This window comes from Drosophila albomicans, chromosome 2L (genome assembly GCF_009650485.2).
Source record: "Drosophila albomicans strain 15112-1751.03 chromosome 2L, ASM965048v2, whole genome shotgun sequence".
NCBI lineage: Eukaryota > Metazoa > Arthropoda > Insecta > Diptera > Drosophilidae > Drosophila > Drosophila albomicans.
The window spans coordinates 13564356-13586266 of NC_047628.2; the positions used below are offsets into that span (position 1 = coordinate 13564356).

Genomic DNA, 21911 nt, shown 5'->3' on the forward strand with positions numbered 1-21911 from the left:
AATGATGGTAATGAAATAATCAGAGTAAAAACATTTTCAACATTTTGTGGTCAAAAATATTTATAAGGTCAGATAGATATAGAGATTAAGCTAAAATTGCCGAAATTATGTAAATTCATAAAATGGAAACGTGGCACAATTATGTAAATTAATTAAAGGGAATATGTAGCATAAACATACAAAAGTAAATTGAAATAACTATGAATATAAATCTCTGAAACGCCACAAATTATGCAACAACATTATTGTGGCATAATTAGTTTGAAATATTTGTATTTTTAATTTTGCAATAATACACATTCATAAAATAATGTACAACTTTCCATTAAATGATATTTTTAAATATTAATAATATCCTTTTTGCAGCCCTTAAAACGATTCCCTTGCATACCTTTAAGGCTAGCTGAGAGCACTCAATTTTTGTTTTTTTTTTTGTTTTTTGTGTGGGGAGACACACTTGGCCAAATATCAGATGTTTTTCGCCACATGAAAAGCCGGCTGATGGTGGAAAGCCGAAAAACGTAAACAAACCGGCAAAATGAAAACAAACCTCATAACGAAATATAAACTCACCCCAGGCGCAAACTCACCAAAGCAGAAGAGAGAGAGAGAGTGAGCGTAAGAGAGAGAGTGAAAGCAGTTTGCGAGAGAGAACAGCCCTCGAGTTGCATTGTGGTGAAAACTTGCAGGCATCGAGCAATTTCCCAAAAACAAAAAAGAACCTTTGCTGCCGCTTCTGCTGCTGCCTCAGCTGCCTCGTGCAACAACGTGTGTGGCCCGAAGCTCGAGGCGAAACCAGTTGACGGCGAGCCGTGCGAGCAGACGGTCGTGTTGTTGTCGCAAGTGGCAACAAACTGTTTGGCAAAACACATAGTGTCGCATTGTGAAATCCAAGCAACACACACACATCGCCCTGATCACAATTATTATCGTCATCATTATCAGCAGCATAATCATCATTTTCGTATCGCAAGAAACTGCAGTTGAGTAGTGTGAAGTGTGCAACGCATGACAAGAAACGAAAAGGATTTAGTTGCAGCATCTCGTAGCTGCCTGTCGAAACTGTCAATTGCCATTAAGTATCAAGGATATCGTTTTTGGCTATCAGGATATAGTACACGCCGCATTATCCTGCCAAAACGCAAACATAAACACAACTCGGACTTGAACTTAAATACGTCGTCCATCTCGCTCACGCTGACGCTCTCTCGCTCGCTATCGCTATTTCTATCTCTGTCGTCGTCATCGCCGTTGTCGTCGTGGTCGTCGCCGTTGTCCTCGTCGCCAAGTGACGTGCAACATTTAGTTGTTGTTTGTGTGAGTCAGTAGTGAGTGTGTGTCAACCACGTTGTGGTCTTTCTCGGTTCCTGGCAAGAGTTACCCAACAACAAAACCCTCCACCGGTTCCGCGTGTGCATAGTTCCCCCCGTGAGTGTGTGTCTTTGTTTGTATGTGTATAGTTTGTGCGGTTTCCTCGCATTGTCCTTCTCCGCCTTCGCCTCCGCCTCCGAGTCCACCTCGCCACCATCGGGAGAGAGTGTGTGTGTGTCGCTGCTGCTGGCAAGTGGCCGCCTTTGTTGCATGGCAACACTTGGCTAATCGATGAGGTGCCGAAAAAACGGACACACACACCCACAAGGATAACACAAGGATAATGACCCAAACCGATTTGGTAGGTACACAAACATACAGACATACATATGTTCGACTACTACAATTTTATAGCAGCTGATAAAGCGTAAACTCATTTTTAATAGGCCAAGTCAACAGTAATGCAAAAGGCGTTAACTGATTCGCTGGCAAACTTTTGCGGTTGCCTCCTCGTTGTTTGCGGTTGATGTTTTTGGCTTTTACCATTTACCATTTAGCTTTTTGCATCTTGCCTTTTGCCAACGTTGTCAACGTTGTCACAAAAGTTAAATGTGACATTTTTGTTTTTATCGCAGAAAGATATCAAAACTTGGCCAGCAGCCACAACAAAAACAATAAAAATGTATAAAGAAAACCGGCAAAACGAAACGAGAATATCCAAGAATTAAATTAAAGAAATTGCCAAGAAATTAGTTGAATAAGTTGATGGCTTTGAGTTGCTTTATCTCTCTTTCTCTCTATCTCTGTCTATATGTCTGACAGCCCATCACATTTCTCTTCTCTGTGTCAATTAATGCGCCTCAATGGGCGTGGCAATTTCCTAAACAAACCTCAAACTCATCCTCAGTTCTTACTACGGAAAAGATGACAGATTAAGTGAACAGTTCTTTGATATGGGTTGTTGCACGGAGTCGATAGAAAATGCTCGACAAATTTGTTAGTTTCCAGACAGAAGACAAAAACAAATTTACAAGATGCCGCACAAGGGTGCTCGAAACTTTTTGCCGCAAGATATATTTATTTTAAATGCAAATTAAGTGGCCAACTTGGGAGATGCAAAACGAATGCGAGATGTGATGAGATAAGATTGCGACGCTTTAAAGATTTGCCTAAGCAGATTGCCGATTTGTAAATTTCACTTTTGGTTCGATTTCGAAATAAATTATAATAACAATTTAATGTCGATTTAGTGTCGGACTTAAGAAATATCCAAGAACAAAACTCTTGGTATAGCAGTTTAACCCACTTTAACGCATTTCATGCATAAGAAAGCAATAATTTGTCAAACAAATAGGTTATAATTAAAATTGCTTAAGAAGCCAAGCGAAATTGTATTTATTTAATTGGATAATCAAGCAACATTTGAACCAAAAGAAATGTCGAGTTTGTTCAAAGTTGGAATTTAAACATGACTTGGGGTAAATCAAAATGTTTACTGGCTAAAACCGATAATTAAAACAAATACATATATCTGAAATTTTAATTTAGCTCGTTTAACTTCAAAATGTATTAGTCATATGTTTACTAGTGATTATTATTGTCTACAGTTTATAAATTGTTTTCCATAAAATCAAAATTTTAGTCTGTATTTTTCTTTCCCAATCAAATACAAACAATTTTTAATAAACTACCGGTATTTGATGAATCAATTTGCAAATTGCATAGAAAACTGTTTTTAATTGAACGAATAACACAAATTGAAATACGAAATCCGAGATTCGACAAGCAATTTGCTGGCAGCAGCAAATAAAAACACTTCACATATTGGTTTATGTTATTTAGAGTCGAGCAAAATTAATAACACAAAATATTCACTTGTTTATTTCGAAGATTTTCGTTTGTGCCAAGGAATTTGTTTTCTTGTTGATTCTGTAAATTAAATTTGTTTTTATGCCAAAATTTTAAGATTTCCAACAGCTGCTGCTGCTTCATGACAAATGCAAAGTGAAAAGTTCAATTTGTTTTACTTTAGGCAAATGCGAAAAACCCAGACGTACTTATGTAAGTAAAGGAGGTAAAAAGTAAAGCAAACAATAATGTAACAACAACGACAAATATAACGGCACAAATATATATTTGAGAAATTTCATTTAGAGCACTTGACACACTCGACTCCTTGCGAGCAGCAATTGTGACAATAAAAAGCTGGATAAACCCAACTTTGTATATGTGACATAACGACGTTTGGACACTCTAATCTCAGTAGGGAGTAAATGGATTATATTTTAAATAAAGTAACAAGTGATATTAGTTTAAGAAATTAGCATGTCTAGGAATTTCAACAAAGAGAAATTTTCTAAATTATTTCAAGACTAAATATATATTTAAAATGAAATATTGTATTAAAAGTATTAAGATCTTGAATGAATATTTATAGAAATTCCACAGCAATAACCTTTTATCTTCTCTTATCAATCTAATTTCCTCAATAATTTGTACTCCAATCTGCTTGGGTTCGTGACAATGTGAAAATGATCCTTGATAGAGTATAAAAGTATAAAAAGCGAAGCAAACAAGCGGCAAAACAAATGCAATAAAGGATATGACAAGGACACAGTGCAGCCTTAATTTTTTTTTTCGTATTTCTCTTTGCTATATTTTTTCTGTGCAATTCCTTTTGGCTGGTTTGCCGTTACAACAACGGTAGAGCAACAGGAATAACAAACAACAATTTTAAGGAAGCGAAGCTAAGAAATCCAAACAAACTTTATCTCAATGTTGTTTGCGACTTGTGAATCAAACACACTCCTCTTTCAACACACACACACACACACACACACATGGGTGATGTTGGATACTTGGGTGAACAGTTGTCAGAAATGAAATTACAACTTGCATCCTTTTTGGTGCAGGACTTTACAAAAAAAATGTGAAAAGAAAACAGCAGAATTGTTTGCCCAGTGAAAACATGAAAAAGGCAGCAGCTTCAGAAAGTCAAGAGTAGAGAATACAACCAAGCAACAAAAAAAAAAAACTCAGCTTACGCATTTTAGTGAATTTAATGAGTGCCCTTAACACAACTAAAGCAGCAACATTTTGGCCAAGATTAAAAAAGAAGTCAACGAAGACATCGTCGCAAAAGTGCGCAAAATTCTGAAATCAAATATTTATTATGCACATTGGCAGAAGAGAACCTAATGAAACATTCAGCCAAAAAAGCAGACGTACTATATAAAAAATGCAAAGCACATATAAAAATAAAAACGACAAAAAAACACGTAGCTGAAGTTGAGTTGGAGCAACAGGAAGTGAGAATTGGGCTGAAAACCCTTTGACACATGCTGCGACAAAAGTCAAACAATAAACGCGGCACAACAAAAGCAAGAGCGTCGCTTTGAGAACGACGAATGCGTAATGCTCTCAAAGAAAATGTAAACAACAGTTTTTATTGCGGAAATAAGATTCAATATGAATTCACTTAACTTGTTTAATTCGAAGAAAGCTTCCGATTTTGGATTAAAGCAAAATAGTACGGTATTATTTTCAAAATATCCTAAATAAATATACCACAAAGTACTAAAATATACCAAAAGCAGCATTTATTATATGGATAATATTATTACGGAAATAAGATTAAATATAAATTCGCTTAACTTGTTTAATTCGAAGAAAGCTACCCATTTTCAATTATTTTCAAAATATACCTAATTAATATACCATAAAAATACTGGAATATACCAACGATTATATTTAGTATATTGGTATAGCACTATATTAAAAATATACCAAATTAATATACCATACAAATACTGGACTATACCAAAGATTATAGTATATTGATATAGTACTATATTCAAAATATACTAAAGAGTACAAACTTATTGTAGAGATGATTTCATTTTAAATTTGAAACGTGCTCTAATAGTATCTGAAATATGACACATGTTTAAGAAATATTGTAAGCTCTCAAAATATTCTAAAAATACCATTAAATTGAATTTGTATACCTTTTCACATACTTTAAAAGTGTCGTTTATTACAAGAGTTTTAAACACTTTACCCTTTCAAAGAACTTTACTTGGTTAAATGGCAAAATCAGAACAAAAAGCTGCAACAAATAATACAAAATATTTGCAGTTTGATGACCAAGTTTTAATACCCCGCTTATGGCAATAAAAACTGCAAAGATTTTGCCAAACTGAAAATTGAAAACGGTAAATGGCAAATGCCAAAAGTAACAACAGCATAAGAGCGTCAGAGCAATTGGCTGCCAAGACAACAAAACAGAGCGAAGTGAAGGACCTTAAGGACATTGCGTTGCGTTGCGTGTTGTGTTTTGTTGTACTACGATGTCAACAATAACCGGCAGCTAAAATTGCTCAAAATTTTTATTGTCATCTGCGCGCTTTTAGTTGCCTCGCTTCCTTTTGTATATTGTCGTACTTCCTTCTGTTTGCTTGTTTTTGTGTTGCTGCTTGGCTGGCTGCAGGTGTCTGCAACTTGGTGCGCTCAAATAAATTACAACAAAAACAAAGAGAGCAAATGAAATAAGCCAAATTGACAACAAAGTTGCCTGCGAACAGCTCCCACAGTGTTCCAGTTGAGTCCCAAAGCAACTGCTTGAGCAGAAGAGGCTGGAATACGAATTAATTCAGAGACACAAACGCGCTCAGGTGCGCTCAAATGTATGCTACACTCGCACACACACATGACCATAGAGAATACTGACTGAGGCGACTGCGACATGCCACGCCCATACGCGCCCACAAGCTGGGCAGCTACCACACTGAAAGCTAGAGAGTGTGCGAACGCTTTGAAGTTTCCGCTTCCGCACTGAACAACACATTGTTGTCGTTGCTGTCGTTGTTGTTGCTGCGGCGGCACACTCATTTCAAGTTGGTCGCACATTTGCACACCAGCAAACAAACAACACACACCCATACACACACGCATAGCAGGCACACTCAGCCACTCAACGTGCTTAGATTGCTTGTAGAATCCTCATTGCTTTGTCATTGTTGTTGTTGTTGTTGCCGCCGCCGCTGCTGTTGTTTAAATCATGTTAAATTTCAAATTTAAAGCTCACATTATCTTGTGACCGCCCCCCGTTGTCGACCTCTTCTGCATCTTGGCAAAGCACCTAATTTAGTTTAGGCCTTGTTCTCATTGAGTTATCACTTGTGCGTAGCTTCAGCGGGCGCATCAAGCGGCATTTCGTACCCCAACCGAACAACGTGTTTGTGTATGTGCCTTCTCATGTGAAACTTTCGAGCTTTAAGAGCGCATCAATTTATATGTAATTTTATTAAAGTTGCTTAAAACTTTTTGGACACTTCTTCAATGGCCATAGTCAGAACTGTCTAAGCTATTGATAAGGGCGAGTTTATCAAGAAAAAAAAAGAAAAAGATATTCGCTGCGTGCTTCGAGAACTTCAAGTGTTTAAATATAGAATACTTCACAGCATTGAATGAAAAGAATAGATTGAAAAATGAGTAAAACTGAGTTTTAATGAGATTGCCTTTTTTATAGTGAGCAAAGAAAATAAGCCTTTTAAATTACTTAAAAATATTATTATATTTAAGCGTTAAGAAAAGTAATACTAGCAAACAAAGCAAAGTAGAAGCATGTAAAATGAAATTAAAAAAGTCAAAGCCATTCATATTTATTTTTGTCATTCTGAATGATTTTTATTTATTTTTTTTTTTTTTTTGTATGCCGTAAAATTGGTATTATATAAAATATGTCAAAAAGTCAAAACATAGTCTTTTATTTATAGTAATTCGGAAAAACTAAATTGTTATTTATTTAGTATTAAATACTGCTTTTAACTTTAGAGAAAAGAGAGTACTGGATGCTAAGGCCTGCTACTCAAAACAGATAATAGATGGTTCAGAAATACTTAATATCATTTGCACTTTTTCCCGCACTTAGTCTACAAACATGTTGATAGCTTGTGTACAAATTCGAAAAAAGACATTGAAAATATACAACAACAAAAAATGCATTTGCTACGCTAGTTATTTCAATCAATAAGAAGTGTGAAATGCTTTTACTTGTGCTGTTCGAACATTCATACATCGAAACTACGTTAGCAAATCAACTTAATGGACTGTGCACTGGCTGCTTGATGTTATATATGAATTTAGGCGTAATATTAATTTGTATAATGTATTTAGCGCACAAATATATTTCTCACAGCTTTAGCAAAGTATTTCAGAAAACAGCAGCAGCAGCTGTTGCTGCCACTAAGAAAAAAACCCCCTCATAACTTACGTGAGTGAAGAACATCATCTCTACTTTAAATGCACTAATACCCCAAGCAATTACTTATCCTTCCCCCAGCGGCGACTACCCCTCTGACTCACCCCTCTGGTTCATATATGGCTGGTACAGCTGCCATTAATTCAACTGAAATTGAAACGCCCTCAAGATTTCTGGCACCTGCCATTAAATCGGTGAGTTTACTTCGACTTCTCGTATTTAGTGCACACACAGAGAGAGGAAGAGAAGTGGAGGGAGGGAGAGGGGCACACACACGCACGCAACAATCTTGGCACTTGGGTGGCCAGATTTGCTTGACGCGTCGCTTGACTTACGGCCCTGCAGCAGCAGCAACAGCAACAGCAGCAGCATTGGCCATTTCAGAATTTGCCACACAAATTCTTGACTCCCCCCCTCGCTGCTTTCTCTTTGCTCTCTCTTGCTCGTGCTCTCGTGCTGTTGCCAGACACAAGGGTAAAACGTAAACCAAACATGGCCAACACAGCTGTGGCGGGGCTTCTCAGCCAACAACAAGCAACCAAACACACACACACACACACACACACACACACACTCGCGCATAGAGCGTGTGTCTATGTGTCCCTCGTGTAACTTTTTTCATTTCGCTGGATTCTTAATTAAATTATGAATTATGCACAGTTAGTTAAATAGACCTTCGCTCGGTCTGTCACTCGGTCGCTGTCTCTGTTGCTGTGTCTCTGCATATTCTATAGACCATTTGGTTGAGGTTCTTTTCTTTCGTAAGATACTCTGCGCACCGACGTATTCCAGAGCATATTTCTCTGGCTTTTTGCGGCTTACATTGGAGACGGATTTGTTTGCCACCAACAACAACAACCCAGAGAAATAAAAGAACAACAACAACAAGAGAAAGAGAGAAAGAAATGTAAACAAAGCTCGTTTTTTATGCATTTCTTTTTATGCGGCGATTTTGGCTCGTAAATGGCATTACTAACCCAAATACTTGCTATTGGCAACTGTAGCAAAAGTGTGAGCAGGTGCATATGAGTGTGTGTGTGTGTGAGTGTGCAGTTGTGTGTGTGGCACACACATAAGTCGCTTATTTATTGCCAGCGACCTTAAATGGGCACAGAGAGCTCATACGAGAAGTGAAAGTGTATCAAGTTACCAACCAACTAAACTTTGTTGCCTTCGACGAGATACATTTGTATCTTGTATCGTGTATCTCTCGTCGCATGCTTTGTATTTGTATCTCATAAAATGCTGCGTATAATAAAAACGCATAAAGTTATCGTTATTTATGACCAGCACCGCATGAGGTCCAGCCACCAGTTATATGACTTTATTAAATAATCGTAAAAGACGCCTTCTGCGCCTTCTTCTTTTCGATTGTGCCAAGTGCCCATGTGGCAAGTGCCAAAAAGCGACCTCTACATTGAATACTTCTGTGGCATTCAATTTATGGTGCAAGCTCTAGCAAATGTTCTTCATATCTTTCTATATATACATATATTTCATAGTCTCTTGAATTTGCATTCTTATTATTAGCATAAAAATATATGTTATGCACGCGCTGGAAAGTATACTTTATATTTTTCTGCTTGGAAATACTACGAAAAGTCAAAGTGCGAATATTTGACACCAAACACTTTGAAATGAATTATTTAATGCTTGGCATAAAGTAATATTTATAACATAATAAATTGGGAACATTTTAAAGAATAATTCTAAAATATAACAAGATAAACTTTCGTTTGTCTCTGCAAATAAGTTTACATTATTTTTAAATGAATACTGAAGTAACACTAATTCTTTAATAGTCCTAGCTTTGGCAATCTAGTATGTTTTGCACTCTATGGTACTATTTCAATATATCATATATAGCATATTAGTATTTTCGCGGTATATCAATTTGGTATATTCGGTACAGCTATGGACCTTTACTGATATATGCTTCGCCCCTAGCAGGGTCGGCCGTCCAACCTAACCTAACCTAATTTGGTATATTTTAAAATTAATACCGAATTATTTTGCTTTCATTAAAAATACATAGCGGGTAGTTTTCTTATTTGATTTTTTATACCATTATTTAATAAACAGTTTATTAAAAACGCCAAGCTAGTTAATTTAATATATGAATATTCATTAATAACCACATACAATATAATGCAGTATACATACTATATGTATATATATTCAACTAATAGCCATAACCATTAAAATTGTCTACTTTCAATGATTCTACTGCTCATTAGGAGCAGATTTGCTTGAATCTGAAGTAAACAGAGTTGCAATAAACGAACCTTAATAGCTGAAAGGACACTAACTACGCATACGTATGTGAAAGTGTATCTAGGGAGACCGCGTTCAATTGGCACTTTACAATAACAAGTCCAATGGCAATTGACAACAACTGCAACAAGCCGCGAACCAACTGCCAACATCATCAAAGTCAAAAGCAGTCGCTGCCATCAGCAGCAGGAGCAGCAGCAACTGACACACTCAGTCACTCAAACCACAATTCTCGCCATGCAAGAGCAGACCCAGAACATGCGGTTAACGGTGCCTACACGAGAATACGTATACGAGGTGGAGTCTCCTCAGCGTTAACTTCCGAGCGCAGAGCGATGTGCAACATTGGCCTGCCCTTCAACCGACTCTGGGGCCACAGACACACACAAAAGCGTTTGCCCGGTCCAGTCAGCTCTTCATTTGGTCAGCTGCTGACAGCAGCCACTAGCAGCAACAGCAACAGTAACAACAACAACAACAACACTGTTGGCGGTTTTATGTCGCTGTCGCTGAAGTTGCGTCCCTCAGCCATCTTTGCTTTTGGCCAACTCTTAATTAACTTGCCTCATCGCGTTACTCGCCAGCCAATTCCTTTGAGCGCATTTTATTTTTATGTTGTTGCCCCACAACAACAACAACAACAATAATAACAACAACAACAACAACAACAACAACAAAGTTAAATGCTTGACTTTCCCCAAAATGGTTTTTCATCAGAGCTGCGCGCACTTTGTAAGCTAATTTAATTGCAGCTACGTGATGTCGCTTAATCAGTTGAAAATATTGCAATTAGGGCGTGGCAGCCAACCAACGCTCCACGCCTCAATCCCGACCAGACTCCCACACTTCCGCCTCCTCCTCCTCCTCGGCGACCTTAAACGCAGAGCGCGACCCTCGAAAGCGAAGGCGAGCGTAAATTAACATTAATTTGCAGCTTATTGGAAATAGTCGAGTAATTAAAAATATTTAGAGCGCTCATTTAAAATGTCATTAAAAAGAAACTTAATTGCGGCTGTTTTTAATTTTGCACATTTTTAACATTTCACAGATTTAGCAACAATGTGGCAAATATGTTTCATCCAAATGAACAGCAAGCATCCTAAGCTAATTTTTTTATAATTAATTCGATAATACATTTGGATTTGCGGTCTGACATCGTTGTCTCATTATGTTTTTAAACACAGAGTTGAAATAAGCATTTTGTTTATTTAATATTCAAGCTTAACAACTCTTAGTCAATTCAACTAAGAACTAACATGAAAGTTTTCGGAACTCTTTGCAAAAGAAAATTGATATATATAAATTATTGAATGTGAGAAATTCTTTCGTAAAAGTTTTTTATTATGGTTAAATTGAGGCATAAATCAAAACTGACCCCAAGGCAAACATTCGCAATTAAAATGATATTATTAAAATAAGTCATGAATAATATTTATTAATAATGATTATGAACTGCTCTTTCAACGCGCGTGTAATGGAAAATGTATTACGAAAACAATTTACGCATTAAAATTATGAAAATCAACTCGTAATGTGGGCGAACTCGTTAACTGGAATAAGACCTCGTTGTATGTACATGCATTAAACTAAATTGCAAATTATAAAGCTGCATATAAATTAAGCTAATTTACTTTGTCAATTGCAAATTGCATATCACACACAGTGCACCACAAAAATATATGCACACGGCTGATAAAAACAAACATGCGCCCAAAATATGCAAACAATAATAAACAAAAGCTGATGTTGGGTATATTTTGCCATTTAAAATGATAAAAACCAACACGACTGCAAAAAAGAAATTATCTGAAATCATGTTGAGGCAACATTTTGGCAGAACAACACACACCATCGCACACATACACACACACAGCATAGACTGAGCTCAACTGGAGCTGAAACTGAAGGAAACAATCGTTGTAATCGTCGCCCAGTTTGCTGTGTGCCTTGTATAATCGATGTATCCATGCTGTAGCCGTTACCATATCGCCTATCCCAACCGATTGTGGCCACGCCCCCCCTCCGACCCACTCTCCACTCCCTCTGGCAGACGAGAATTGCCTTGGAGCCTGTAGGCCGAAGCCGTACTTTATGCTGTTTTATGCTACATTTTGTGTGCGGTTGCGTTGGCATTTTATTGTGTTTTGCGGCACGATTTTGCGGTGAGCTCAGAAAGTACGAAGTAGAGACTTTACCCCAAATACTGTTGCTAGCAAAACATTTTCCACGTACCTCGCATATACTCCCTACTCCGAGTAAGAGGCAGTGTGCACTTATTGATTTTTGATAAATAAAGAGCCTCACATAATTCGTTAAAGTTCTTGGCCATCTTAACAACCGAAAAAAGCAAAAGGAAAATGAAAATAAAATAGCAACAAACAAAGAAGTAAGAAAGCTGCAAGCGAGTGTGCACGACTGTGAGATACGAGATACGCATTGTGAACTTCATTTAAAATATACCATAGTGTACAAAATATACCGAATTCTCAGCCAAGCAACTAAGACCCGATTGAAGTAAGCCTTTTTTGATCTGAGTGCAAACATAAAAAGTGCTGTTAAAAAAAAGTATATCTCTATCTTTTGTAGTCTCTGTAGTTCATACGGACAGACTTAATATAATATATGTTATATACTTTATGCCTCCTTCTGACTGTTGCATACATTTCCTGCAGGCACAAAGCTATAACACCCCTCTATCATATGGGTAGCGGGTATAAAAAGAAATATAAGAGAGGTAAATATCCGAAAAGGCGGTGAAATACGAGCATAGGAAACAATTGGGCAATGCCAACGAATCTTTACTGTAAACAACTTGTATTATTTTCGTTTCTTTCGCCTTGTCGAAGATTAACGATTGTTTGTGCATTTGCGAGAGACCAAAAATGAAAATTCCTTGAGAAAAAAACAACAACAATTGAGTAAACAGCAAACTTATCAAAGACATTTATCAAATTCCAGTCAGCTTTCATAAACAAAAATAATTTCAGAACTGGCAACTCACGATAAATAATTGGGCTGAAAATAGCAATTAAAAGAGAGCACAATTTTAAAAGGCATTTTAAGGATATTTATAGACAGACGTCTGAAGTTAAAGTGAACCTTTTTCTTCAATTGAATTGATTTCAGAATTATTATTTCAATTACATTTCAAAAATAATTTAATACTTTTCCCTTTTGATAGACAAATAACAATTAAAAGTAAAGTGAACTTTGCTCTCAAATTGAATTGACTTCGGAATAATAATTTCAATCATATTTCAATACCTTTCCCTTTTGGTAGACAATTTAATAAGATGCCATTTCCCATTTCACTTTACGCATGCCAAAGTAATTGATGCGATCCATCATTTAATGCTCGCTCAACTTGGAAAGCATTTTCATTCATTTCCGAAATATTAAATCAATTACTTTGCCCTGGTTACCTATGCAACGAATCAATGGCGATGTTATCCGTAAATGGGAATAACTAAGCATAATTGCTGCCAAACAGCTGTCCCCTAGACAAAGTCGACAACAAGTAGTAACATTTATCTGTATGCTCGAGCATAAATTGCAAGATAAATATTGTTGTAGAAATCCAAAGGAACAGATTGCTTTAATAAATATTGGACAAGCGAACGACATAAACGTGTTTGCACAGAGTCTGCGATGTTGTTGACCAAAACCAAACCGAGGAGCAGCAACCCCACGCAAAATATGCGACCAACAATAACATTTACAAAGCAGAGCCGAGAGCAGAGAGTGAAGCCGAAACCCGAAAAGAAGCAGCAACGCAGCAGCAAATAAAGAAGAGTAAAGAAAATCAAAAGCAATTTTCAAAACACTTTTAAAACACATTTAGAAAACGGCAAAGGCAACCAGCAACAAAAAAAAAGCAACATAAACGAGAGAAGTGAGCAAAAAACAATGCTAATGCCGAAAGGCAAACGTTGGGTCAGCCATCAAGGCAAGACGACGAAGCTGGAGGGAAACACAGCAAAGAAAAGGAGCGGGAAATTTAAGAAGAAGAAGAAGAAGAAGGGAAAGCCACTCGCAGTTATGGGCGCATTAAGAGAGCCAAGCACAAGTTACCAGAGCAAGCAATATGAGTCCCTCGTACTAAGCGGCGTATACGCAATCTTCTTGTATCATGTGTAAGAGTATATACATAAGAGTATAAGTTAGTGTGTGTGTGTGTCGAGTCACAGTTTATGCTGTGAGAAGCGCTCGTGCTGGCACTTAATCTTCCAGTTGGCACAGATGCAGTGCCAGGATATGCCGGCCATATATCTGCTGCCCAAGAATCTCTCGAATGTCCTGCTGCTTTCTGCACTTTCCCAAATATAGCAGACAAAGAAATGCTCTGCACTCAACACGCGACACATGGGCGTGGCACGAAAACACAGGGATACATGCTGTAATCTACTGAAATATTGGTGAAAACTTACAGGAGAAAAACCGAACTAGAATTGCGACAATGCATCACAGTATTTACTGTGGCAATACGTTATTGTGCTCCCATTTTTGAATTATGTTGGTCAGTTAATGGTTTCAAAAATGTTTTAGAATTGATCGTAGGTAGACTTTAAATAATAAATTATACCATACTCTTCACATTGCAATATTTTTGAGACATTTTATTTAATAAATAATTAATTTATTTTTCAAGTAAGTAATTCATTCTCTAAAATCGATTTAAGATTTCATTCAATGTTTGACAAACTTTATTTAATGAATTATTTAATTATGTAATTCACTCTCCAAATTCGGTGTAAGAAATTAGTCGTTAAATTATTCATGTTTAATCAATCAGCAATCACGTTTGCTTTGCGTTTTTATGCTGTTTAATAATTCGTATAATTAATAAATTATTCCACGGTGGCCCACATCAACGAAATTACACAGCAACTTCAAGTACAGCATAGAGCAACAGTCAATGCTTCCTTTTTTTTTTGGTCTATAATTTGATTGAATTCGGCATACGAAACAAGCAAAACTTTTGTCAATTTATTCCGCACTCATAGAGCACTTCGTCATAGCCCCGTACAGCCAAAAAAAGCATTCATTATTCAATTGTTTGGTATCTCAAAGTCAGCTTAGACTAGGGAGCTCTGTGGAGCTGCTGTCCAATGCAGCGTATGAGTTATGAAAATTATTTGCGGCAACTGTGGTCGAGAAATTGCGCATAATACGTCAAAGTCAGAAATTGATTTAAGTCAATTAATTTAAACGAGCCACAACAATAACAGAGAACAGAGCCACGCCCACGCTCCAATGCCCCAATGCTGCAAGTTGGCATAAAGAGAGAAAAAGCTATGTAGAACGAGTCGTAATAAGGCAAGCGGAAGTGGTTGCCAGACACGTGTTATATGGACAAGATGAGCTGGTGGTAGAAGGTGGGCTCCAGAGTCTAGTTGGTGGTGGTTACTTAGGGGTTCAGTCGAGTAGCGCTTTGTCTGAATTGTAATTGTATTTGTGTAGTTGTCGAAGGAAGAGTGGCAAAATGTATTTACTCATATGTCTTGCACAGACAAGTTAATTATTTTGTGGTGTGCGTGTTTATTTTCGGCAAATCGATTTTCACGCGCCCCACACACACTCACACACGTGTCTACGACTCATTTGTAATATGTGTTGCCTACTTTCGGGCGTCTTAAAACAATACAAAATTAACTGGTACCAAGAGCAGCGCTATGTTGCGTTGTTTGCCTTTACAGTGCTCTCAAATATTTACACAATGTTTGTCGGAATTAATTAACAACATTTTCAAGTGCCTCTGCAAAGTCAAAAGTTAGCTCATAGAAACATAGAGACAGAGACAGAGGCAAAATAGGGAGAGAGAGAGAGGAAGAACGATACTTCAACTAATTTGCATTCTTTGGTCTCAGCATATTTCGAGTTGATTCTTTGCACTCGTTTCGCTTTTTTTTTTCTCTTGTTGTGCCAACTTTGTTTGCCGGTCGACGCTTTGCATAAATTCAAAGACACAATATGCAAAACTGGCTAAACAAAAAAATAGATCCGGAATAATAAACAATGACATTTTAATTAAATTTATGTGCACAAATTGCCTACACACAACAACAAACTAGAACTAAAAGTACTGGGCAACTGCATCTACTTTAAGCCAAATGTAAACCCCAAAAATTTCGTTGCATTTCTGTTCACGACGGATTTCAATGACAGTTGACAGTTGCTGCAGTGGCTAATACAAAAGTTGCCTGCAGCGTTTGAAATTTCTTAGTCTATGAAAATATGAAAATATACAAATATTTATGGTCATCGCCCCGAGGGGTTTCCAACTACTTTTGAGCTAAAGCTAGAGATATTGATATGCTGCATGCTGCGCACTTTCAACAGCAACTAACTTCATTTTCTTGACTGCATTGCACGCAAATATTTTCTATAAATGACTGTGAACTATTTTTATAACTTAACAAGTCAGACCGTAAGTGGTGGTCGACTGTAAGTTGCAAAAAAAAAGCAAAGAAATGCGATATTAATCTTAAAAATACCAAATTATGATACTGAAGAAATACAAAAATTTACGATAGAGTACGAAATATACCAGATTGTCAATCAAAGCAACTAAGACTCTATAGCAACAGCCACTAAAATTTTAAGGCATCGCTGATCAAATCGAAGATGACTCCTTCTGTCTATTACATGGGAACACAAAGTTATAATACCCTTCTACCCTATGGGTAACGGTTATAAAAAGCTGAACTCTATGAGATCCATGTCGAGTAACTTGTCATAACTTCAAGGCCAGAGTGTGTAGCTAATCCTCTCAGACTTTTTGAAATATAATGACTTGACTTTAACCTTGACACAAGCAACTATAAATATAAATGCATATAACTAGTATTCATTTCGTTTTCAAAAAGATCTTGATAATTATGAAGCATGCATGTCAAGTTCTTTTTAAATACCTACAACTTATTTTGAGCAGCTTGAGTTCAAAAGCTTTAAACCTATTTTAAAAGTAGTCTTCAGCTTGGCTGGAAAAGTGCTTGAAATGCAAAAATATGCTTGCCTTTGACGCTGAGCCAAGAGCTGAGCCCTTCATCATAATGGCACAAAAGACATCATTTCGCAATTCATCATTATCATCACCTACCCAACAGTCAGCTGCCAGTTGCCAGTTGCATTTCCCATTTCCCCATTTCACATTTCGCATTTCGCTGTTGTGTGTGCTTTGCTGCCATCTTGTAGAGCTCCTCAAAGCTGTCACTCAACAGAGGCACAAGCACAGAGAGAGAGAGAGGGAAAGAACGAGAGATTCGCATATTGCTAGCTGGCTGGTAGAAGTATAAACCTGCTTATAATTACCCTCTAGATTACACATTTTGCCTAACAAGGCCCATTCATTAATGTCATCAAAAAGAGCAACAGAGGCAGAGGCAGAGGCAAAAGTAGAAGCAGAAGTTGATGCCTGAAACTGGGAAGGCAACATCTGAAAATCTGCAACATTTTGTTGACACACCCAACGGGCAGCCAAACGGACCAAACGTTAATGACACCCCCCGACCCCAACGTGAGTTCCTTTTTCCTCGCCCTCTCTTTCCGTCACAAAGTTGCAGTTGTGCAAATGCCATAAAAAGAAAAATAGCAGGGTAAAGCAAAGGAAGCCAACAAAAATAAATAGCAAGAGAAATGGAGAGGCAACCAAGGCAGGACGTGCTTCTACTTCTGCTTCGGTTTCTTTGGCTGCTGTAGATGGTCTGGCGACACAGCTTTTCAGCATGAGCCAGGAGAACGCAACGGTTTTTATGGGGCACTCTCGTACACACACTCACACACACTCTACGCTAGTTAAAATTTCCGAAAATTTGCCGCTGCAGGTGTAACCAATTTGTTGGCATTCCACAACGAGCACCGAGCACCGAGCACTCGACTCGCCACTCTTCCCTCTTCTCGTCAGCCACTCCACAGCAAAAAGCACTCGAGAATGTCACACAAAAGTTATAGGACGTCAACAGCATTGTGGCAGCAACACACACAAACACTCCCTTCCCTTTCGCCTTCGCCTTTCCCCTCTGCACTCGAGGTGCCCCTAATAGATTGCCTCAGCTCTGGCTACGTGATGAGAGCAACCAGCAGTAGCAAGTGTGTCAACTGGACTGCGGCTAACAAGGATATCAGGCTTATCGTCATGTTGATGATCTATTGCCCACATATGTAGCATGCCTTTGCCCCTCCTTTAACCCCTCTCAATCACCCTTGTCTCTTTTCATTGTGTTAACTTTATGATTGCGTGTTTGCGTCTCTTATTGTCCGAGTGCTTCTGCTTCTGCTTCTGATGTTGCTGTTTTTGTCGACCACATCCTTGTGCTGTTGCAATTGCACTCATTGCCATAATCCAAGCATTATTACCCACTCGCCGCCGTTGGCAAGCAAATGCAACATTACACATACGTCCCGTTGGCTGCTAACTTTTATTGCCAGCTGGCAAACGTTAAGTCGGATTTATGCTGATCCTGTCTCCATTCCCCACTTTCTCTCTCGTCCGTCTCTCGTTTGTTTTTGTGCTTCTTTTTGTTGTGACTCTGGCCAGTTTATTGCCTTGGACATACGGTTTTTTTGGCTACTTGCGCCTTAATTGACGTGCACAGTTCGTCGTCGGTTTCAATTTTGAACTTATCATTCGCTCCCCATTCTCTCACTCGCTTTCTCTACCTCTTTCTGTCGCTCTCCAGCGCGACTCTTGCGTCGCACATAAAATATATTTATTCTGTACTCGCAGTTGGAAAACAAAAAGTTGTTAGGTTTTTGCTGCAGTTTATCCTAGCACATGTTCTTTGCCCCTATTTCCTATCCTCTTCGTTGGCAGTGCTCCATTGCACTGTATTGTATTCTGTGCGCTTTGGTCGAGTCATTCCGTCTAGCCATTTCGTTTTAATGGCCAAAACTAAGTACTTCACACAAACACATATGGCGAGCATTCGAAATGCGAACAAGTTGCCATTCTATTTTGACACATGGTGCAACGCCAACGAAGCGCAACGAAATTAAATGAAATGAGAAATGCTGTGAAATACGAGTTGAAGATTAAAGGTTATACAAGAAACCATTGTTTTTAAATATGCTTTTAAACAAAACCTTATTCTAAAAGTATACCGAAAATATGACAAAATATAGCAAAGGCAAGGTATATCGATATAGTTCCACATTATAAAAATATAAAATAGAGTACAAACTATATCAGATTGTCAGCTAAAGCATTTAAGATCCGATTGTAGTTTTTTGTCATGCAAAAGTATTTTCTAAATAAGTTACAATATCCTTCTACCCTATGGTAAAAACATGTTAATAAAATGGTAAATATGTACATACATTAAATAAGCCAATTCTCTAAAATGAAAAGAATTTTCATCGCAAAATTATTGAAATCAATTGTTTGTGCAGCACATCGATATATTATTTAGTATATTATTCAGAAGTATAATTTTTCAATTTCAATACATTTTCAATTTGAAGTTTATTAATCGTGTATATAATATAATCAGAGTAAAACACATTAAAAGTTTTTGAGAATTTAATCAGCAAGAAAAATTGTTAACTTAAAACTTCACAAATTTTTAAGCTTAATTAACTTTTCTCTTAAAATTCCAGTCTTTCAGACAAGTTTTAATCATAAGCTACATAAGTATAAGTATATAAGTATATTTAGTCTGCTTTCTCATTAAGAAGTTTACACGTTTATCTAAAGAAAATCCAACACTTTCTGCTACTTTATAGTAAATCTAAGTAGTTACATCTGCACATCAAAGATTACACTTGGCTATCCATTAAAACAGGCGCTGAGCACAAAGCACTTGTTCAACAGACAATAAAGACATTGTTAACAACAATTTCATACTTTACATTAATGTTTTTATTGCATTTTTTTTTTTGCAGTTTACAAATTGAAAACATGCAACACGAAATTGCTGTTGGAAAAATGTGAGAAGCCAGCTGGAAAAAAAGTGGAAATAATATCACCAGCAACAGCAGCAAAAGAACGAAACGGATACGGAAAGAGGAAAAGAAAAGAAATAAAACCTAATAATACATCGTAATAATAATAATAATAAGTGAGAAGGGGACAGTGCAAAGACATTCCCCCTAGTTGGCCAGTGGCCAGTAGAGAAAGAAGAAATACGATTCCGATGCAAGGCACTGCAGACTGCATCCTCAATAATGTCGGACAATAAAAGCAACTAAAGAAGCATTCAAGTGCAAAAAAGAAACGCAAGGGGTTCTAGATGAAATGAACAATTGCCGAGCAAACAATGCAAACTAATAAAGCACTAGAGCGAATTTTTTATGCAAATAGCAACAGCAACAGCAACAACAACAACAACAAGCAAATAAAAGACACACAACAGCAGCACCAGCAGCAGCAGCAGCTAGAAGACGGCAACAACAGCAGCAGCAGCAGTAGAAGCATCAATCAAACGCGCCACGGGGCGTATGATTAACAAAGTTTAAGGAATTTTCTGCAAAATGGAGCGAGAGAAATTGCAAAGTGAAATGTGCCGCAGACGTGATTTAATTAATAAATGCATTAAATATGCAAAGACGACAACAGCAACAACATCAACATCAACAACAACATTAACAGCATCAGCAGTATCAGCAGAAGCTGAAGCAACAGGAGCAGCAACCACTCCACTGACGGCGAATGGTGCAACAACCACTGGACCCACTCTGGAGTTGGCCACGAAGCCATTAACGGACTTGCAACGAAACCACCTGCTAAAGATGCCAACAACTACAGCAACAGCAACAACAAGAGCCACAGCAACAAACACAATAGAAAAACCAACAACAAATTGTGCAAACTCAGCAGCAGAAGCAGCAGCAGCTACAGCAACAACACATCGCCACGGCATCGTCAGGACATTAAGGACATTAGCAAAGAGCTGGACTGGACAGTCGGGTCCACTGCTATTGACGGTCTGCCTCAGCCTGCTGGTGTGCGGCAGTCAAGCGGGTTTCGCTTGCCTCAGCAATCCGTGTGTATTTGGCGTCTGCATCGATGGCCTGAACAGGTGAGTTTGCCACATGCCACATGCCGCATGCCACAAGCCGCTGCACAAGCAACTTAGTTGCCCTCTTCAAACAAGGCGCTTTTTTTCGCTTATTATCGCCAAGCCAATAAACTCCGTTCAACACATTTCGAGTGGCAATAAACTTGCACCACTTGAGCGCCAGCAGCAGCAGCAGCATCAGCAGTTGCAGTTGCAGTGGCACTTGCAACGCCAAGCGTCGCCTTCTGTTTGCTTCTCCGCTGCTGGTCATCGATTGCCCATCCACAATCCTCAGCGCCACATATGGCAAACATGTTGATGCTCCTGCTGCAGCTGCCTCTATCCTCCCCTATTTGCTTTTCTATCTGCCCCTATTTGCCTTTTTAAGCATGCCCCCTTTAGCAAATGAGGCCAAGTTGTGCTGCCAGTCGAGTGGGTTGGCCATTAACAAGTGGTTTCATTGGCAGCAGAAACAGCAGCATAAGCTTCACGTTATTAACTTACAGTGTTGTGTTCAAGTCCAAAGTCCAATGCATACACACAGTTAATTATGCAGCTAATCTAGCTTAAACTAAGCTTTTTGTATTAGCAAATCCAAGCATTATTAAGCTTCTGAATGAGTAGAGTTCCACATTATTGAAATGTGTGTTATTGAAAATATTTGCATCGATAGATTGGGAATAATAAGAGCAGAAAATGTTAAGATAGATTGCATAAGCATGAGCGAAAGTCGTAGAAATTGAATGGCATAAATCTCTTTTAAAATAGATCTGTTTTGTTAAGTACTCTAAACTTCTCATTAATATTGATGGTTAGTTGACAATAGTTCAAATTTCTATAATGGTGAACTCTCAATATTTACATTAGATACAATCCAGTTTGTACTTCAAATTAGTATTCGATATTAGCAATTTCTTATGTTAGTATTTCCATTTCACGAACTTAAATCACTTTCTCTTCCGCAGAGATATTGAAACAGACCGGAAATCTACTTTATATATGAAATGTGTTGTCTAGCAGTCACAACTTTGTTTTAGGAGTGAAAGTATCGCATAATAAATAGGCCCATA

General features: G+C 37.8%; 2 protein-coding genes across 5 annotated transcripts in view; one reads left to right on the plus strand and one right to left on the minus strand.

The window, feature by feature from the left end:
• LOC117563869 (MKRN2 opposite strand protein) overlaps positions 1-21911 on the minus strand; it is a 65173-nt gene that overhangs the window by 2505 nt on the left and 40757 nt on the right. The window lies entirely within an intron of this gene.
• Positions 790-21911, plus strand: part of LOC117566160 (protein eyes shut) — a 62865-nt gene continuing 41743 nt past the window's right edge. The window contains exons 1-2 of one of the 4 annotated variants that reach the window (XM_034245660.2): positions 790-1672; positions 19727-20862. In XM_034245660.2, coding sequence (XP_034101551.2) covers positions 20315-20862 — 548 coding nt within the window. In that variant the 5' untranslated portion in view covers positions 790-1672; positions 19727-20314. Of the gene's footprint in view, positions 1673-5652; positions 5985-7699; positions 7768-19726; positions 20863-21911 lie in introns of those variants that run through there. The other 3 variants (XM_052003308.1, XM_052003307.1, XM_052003309.1) reach the window with 3 other exon arrangements.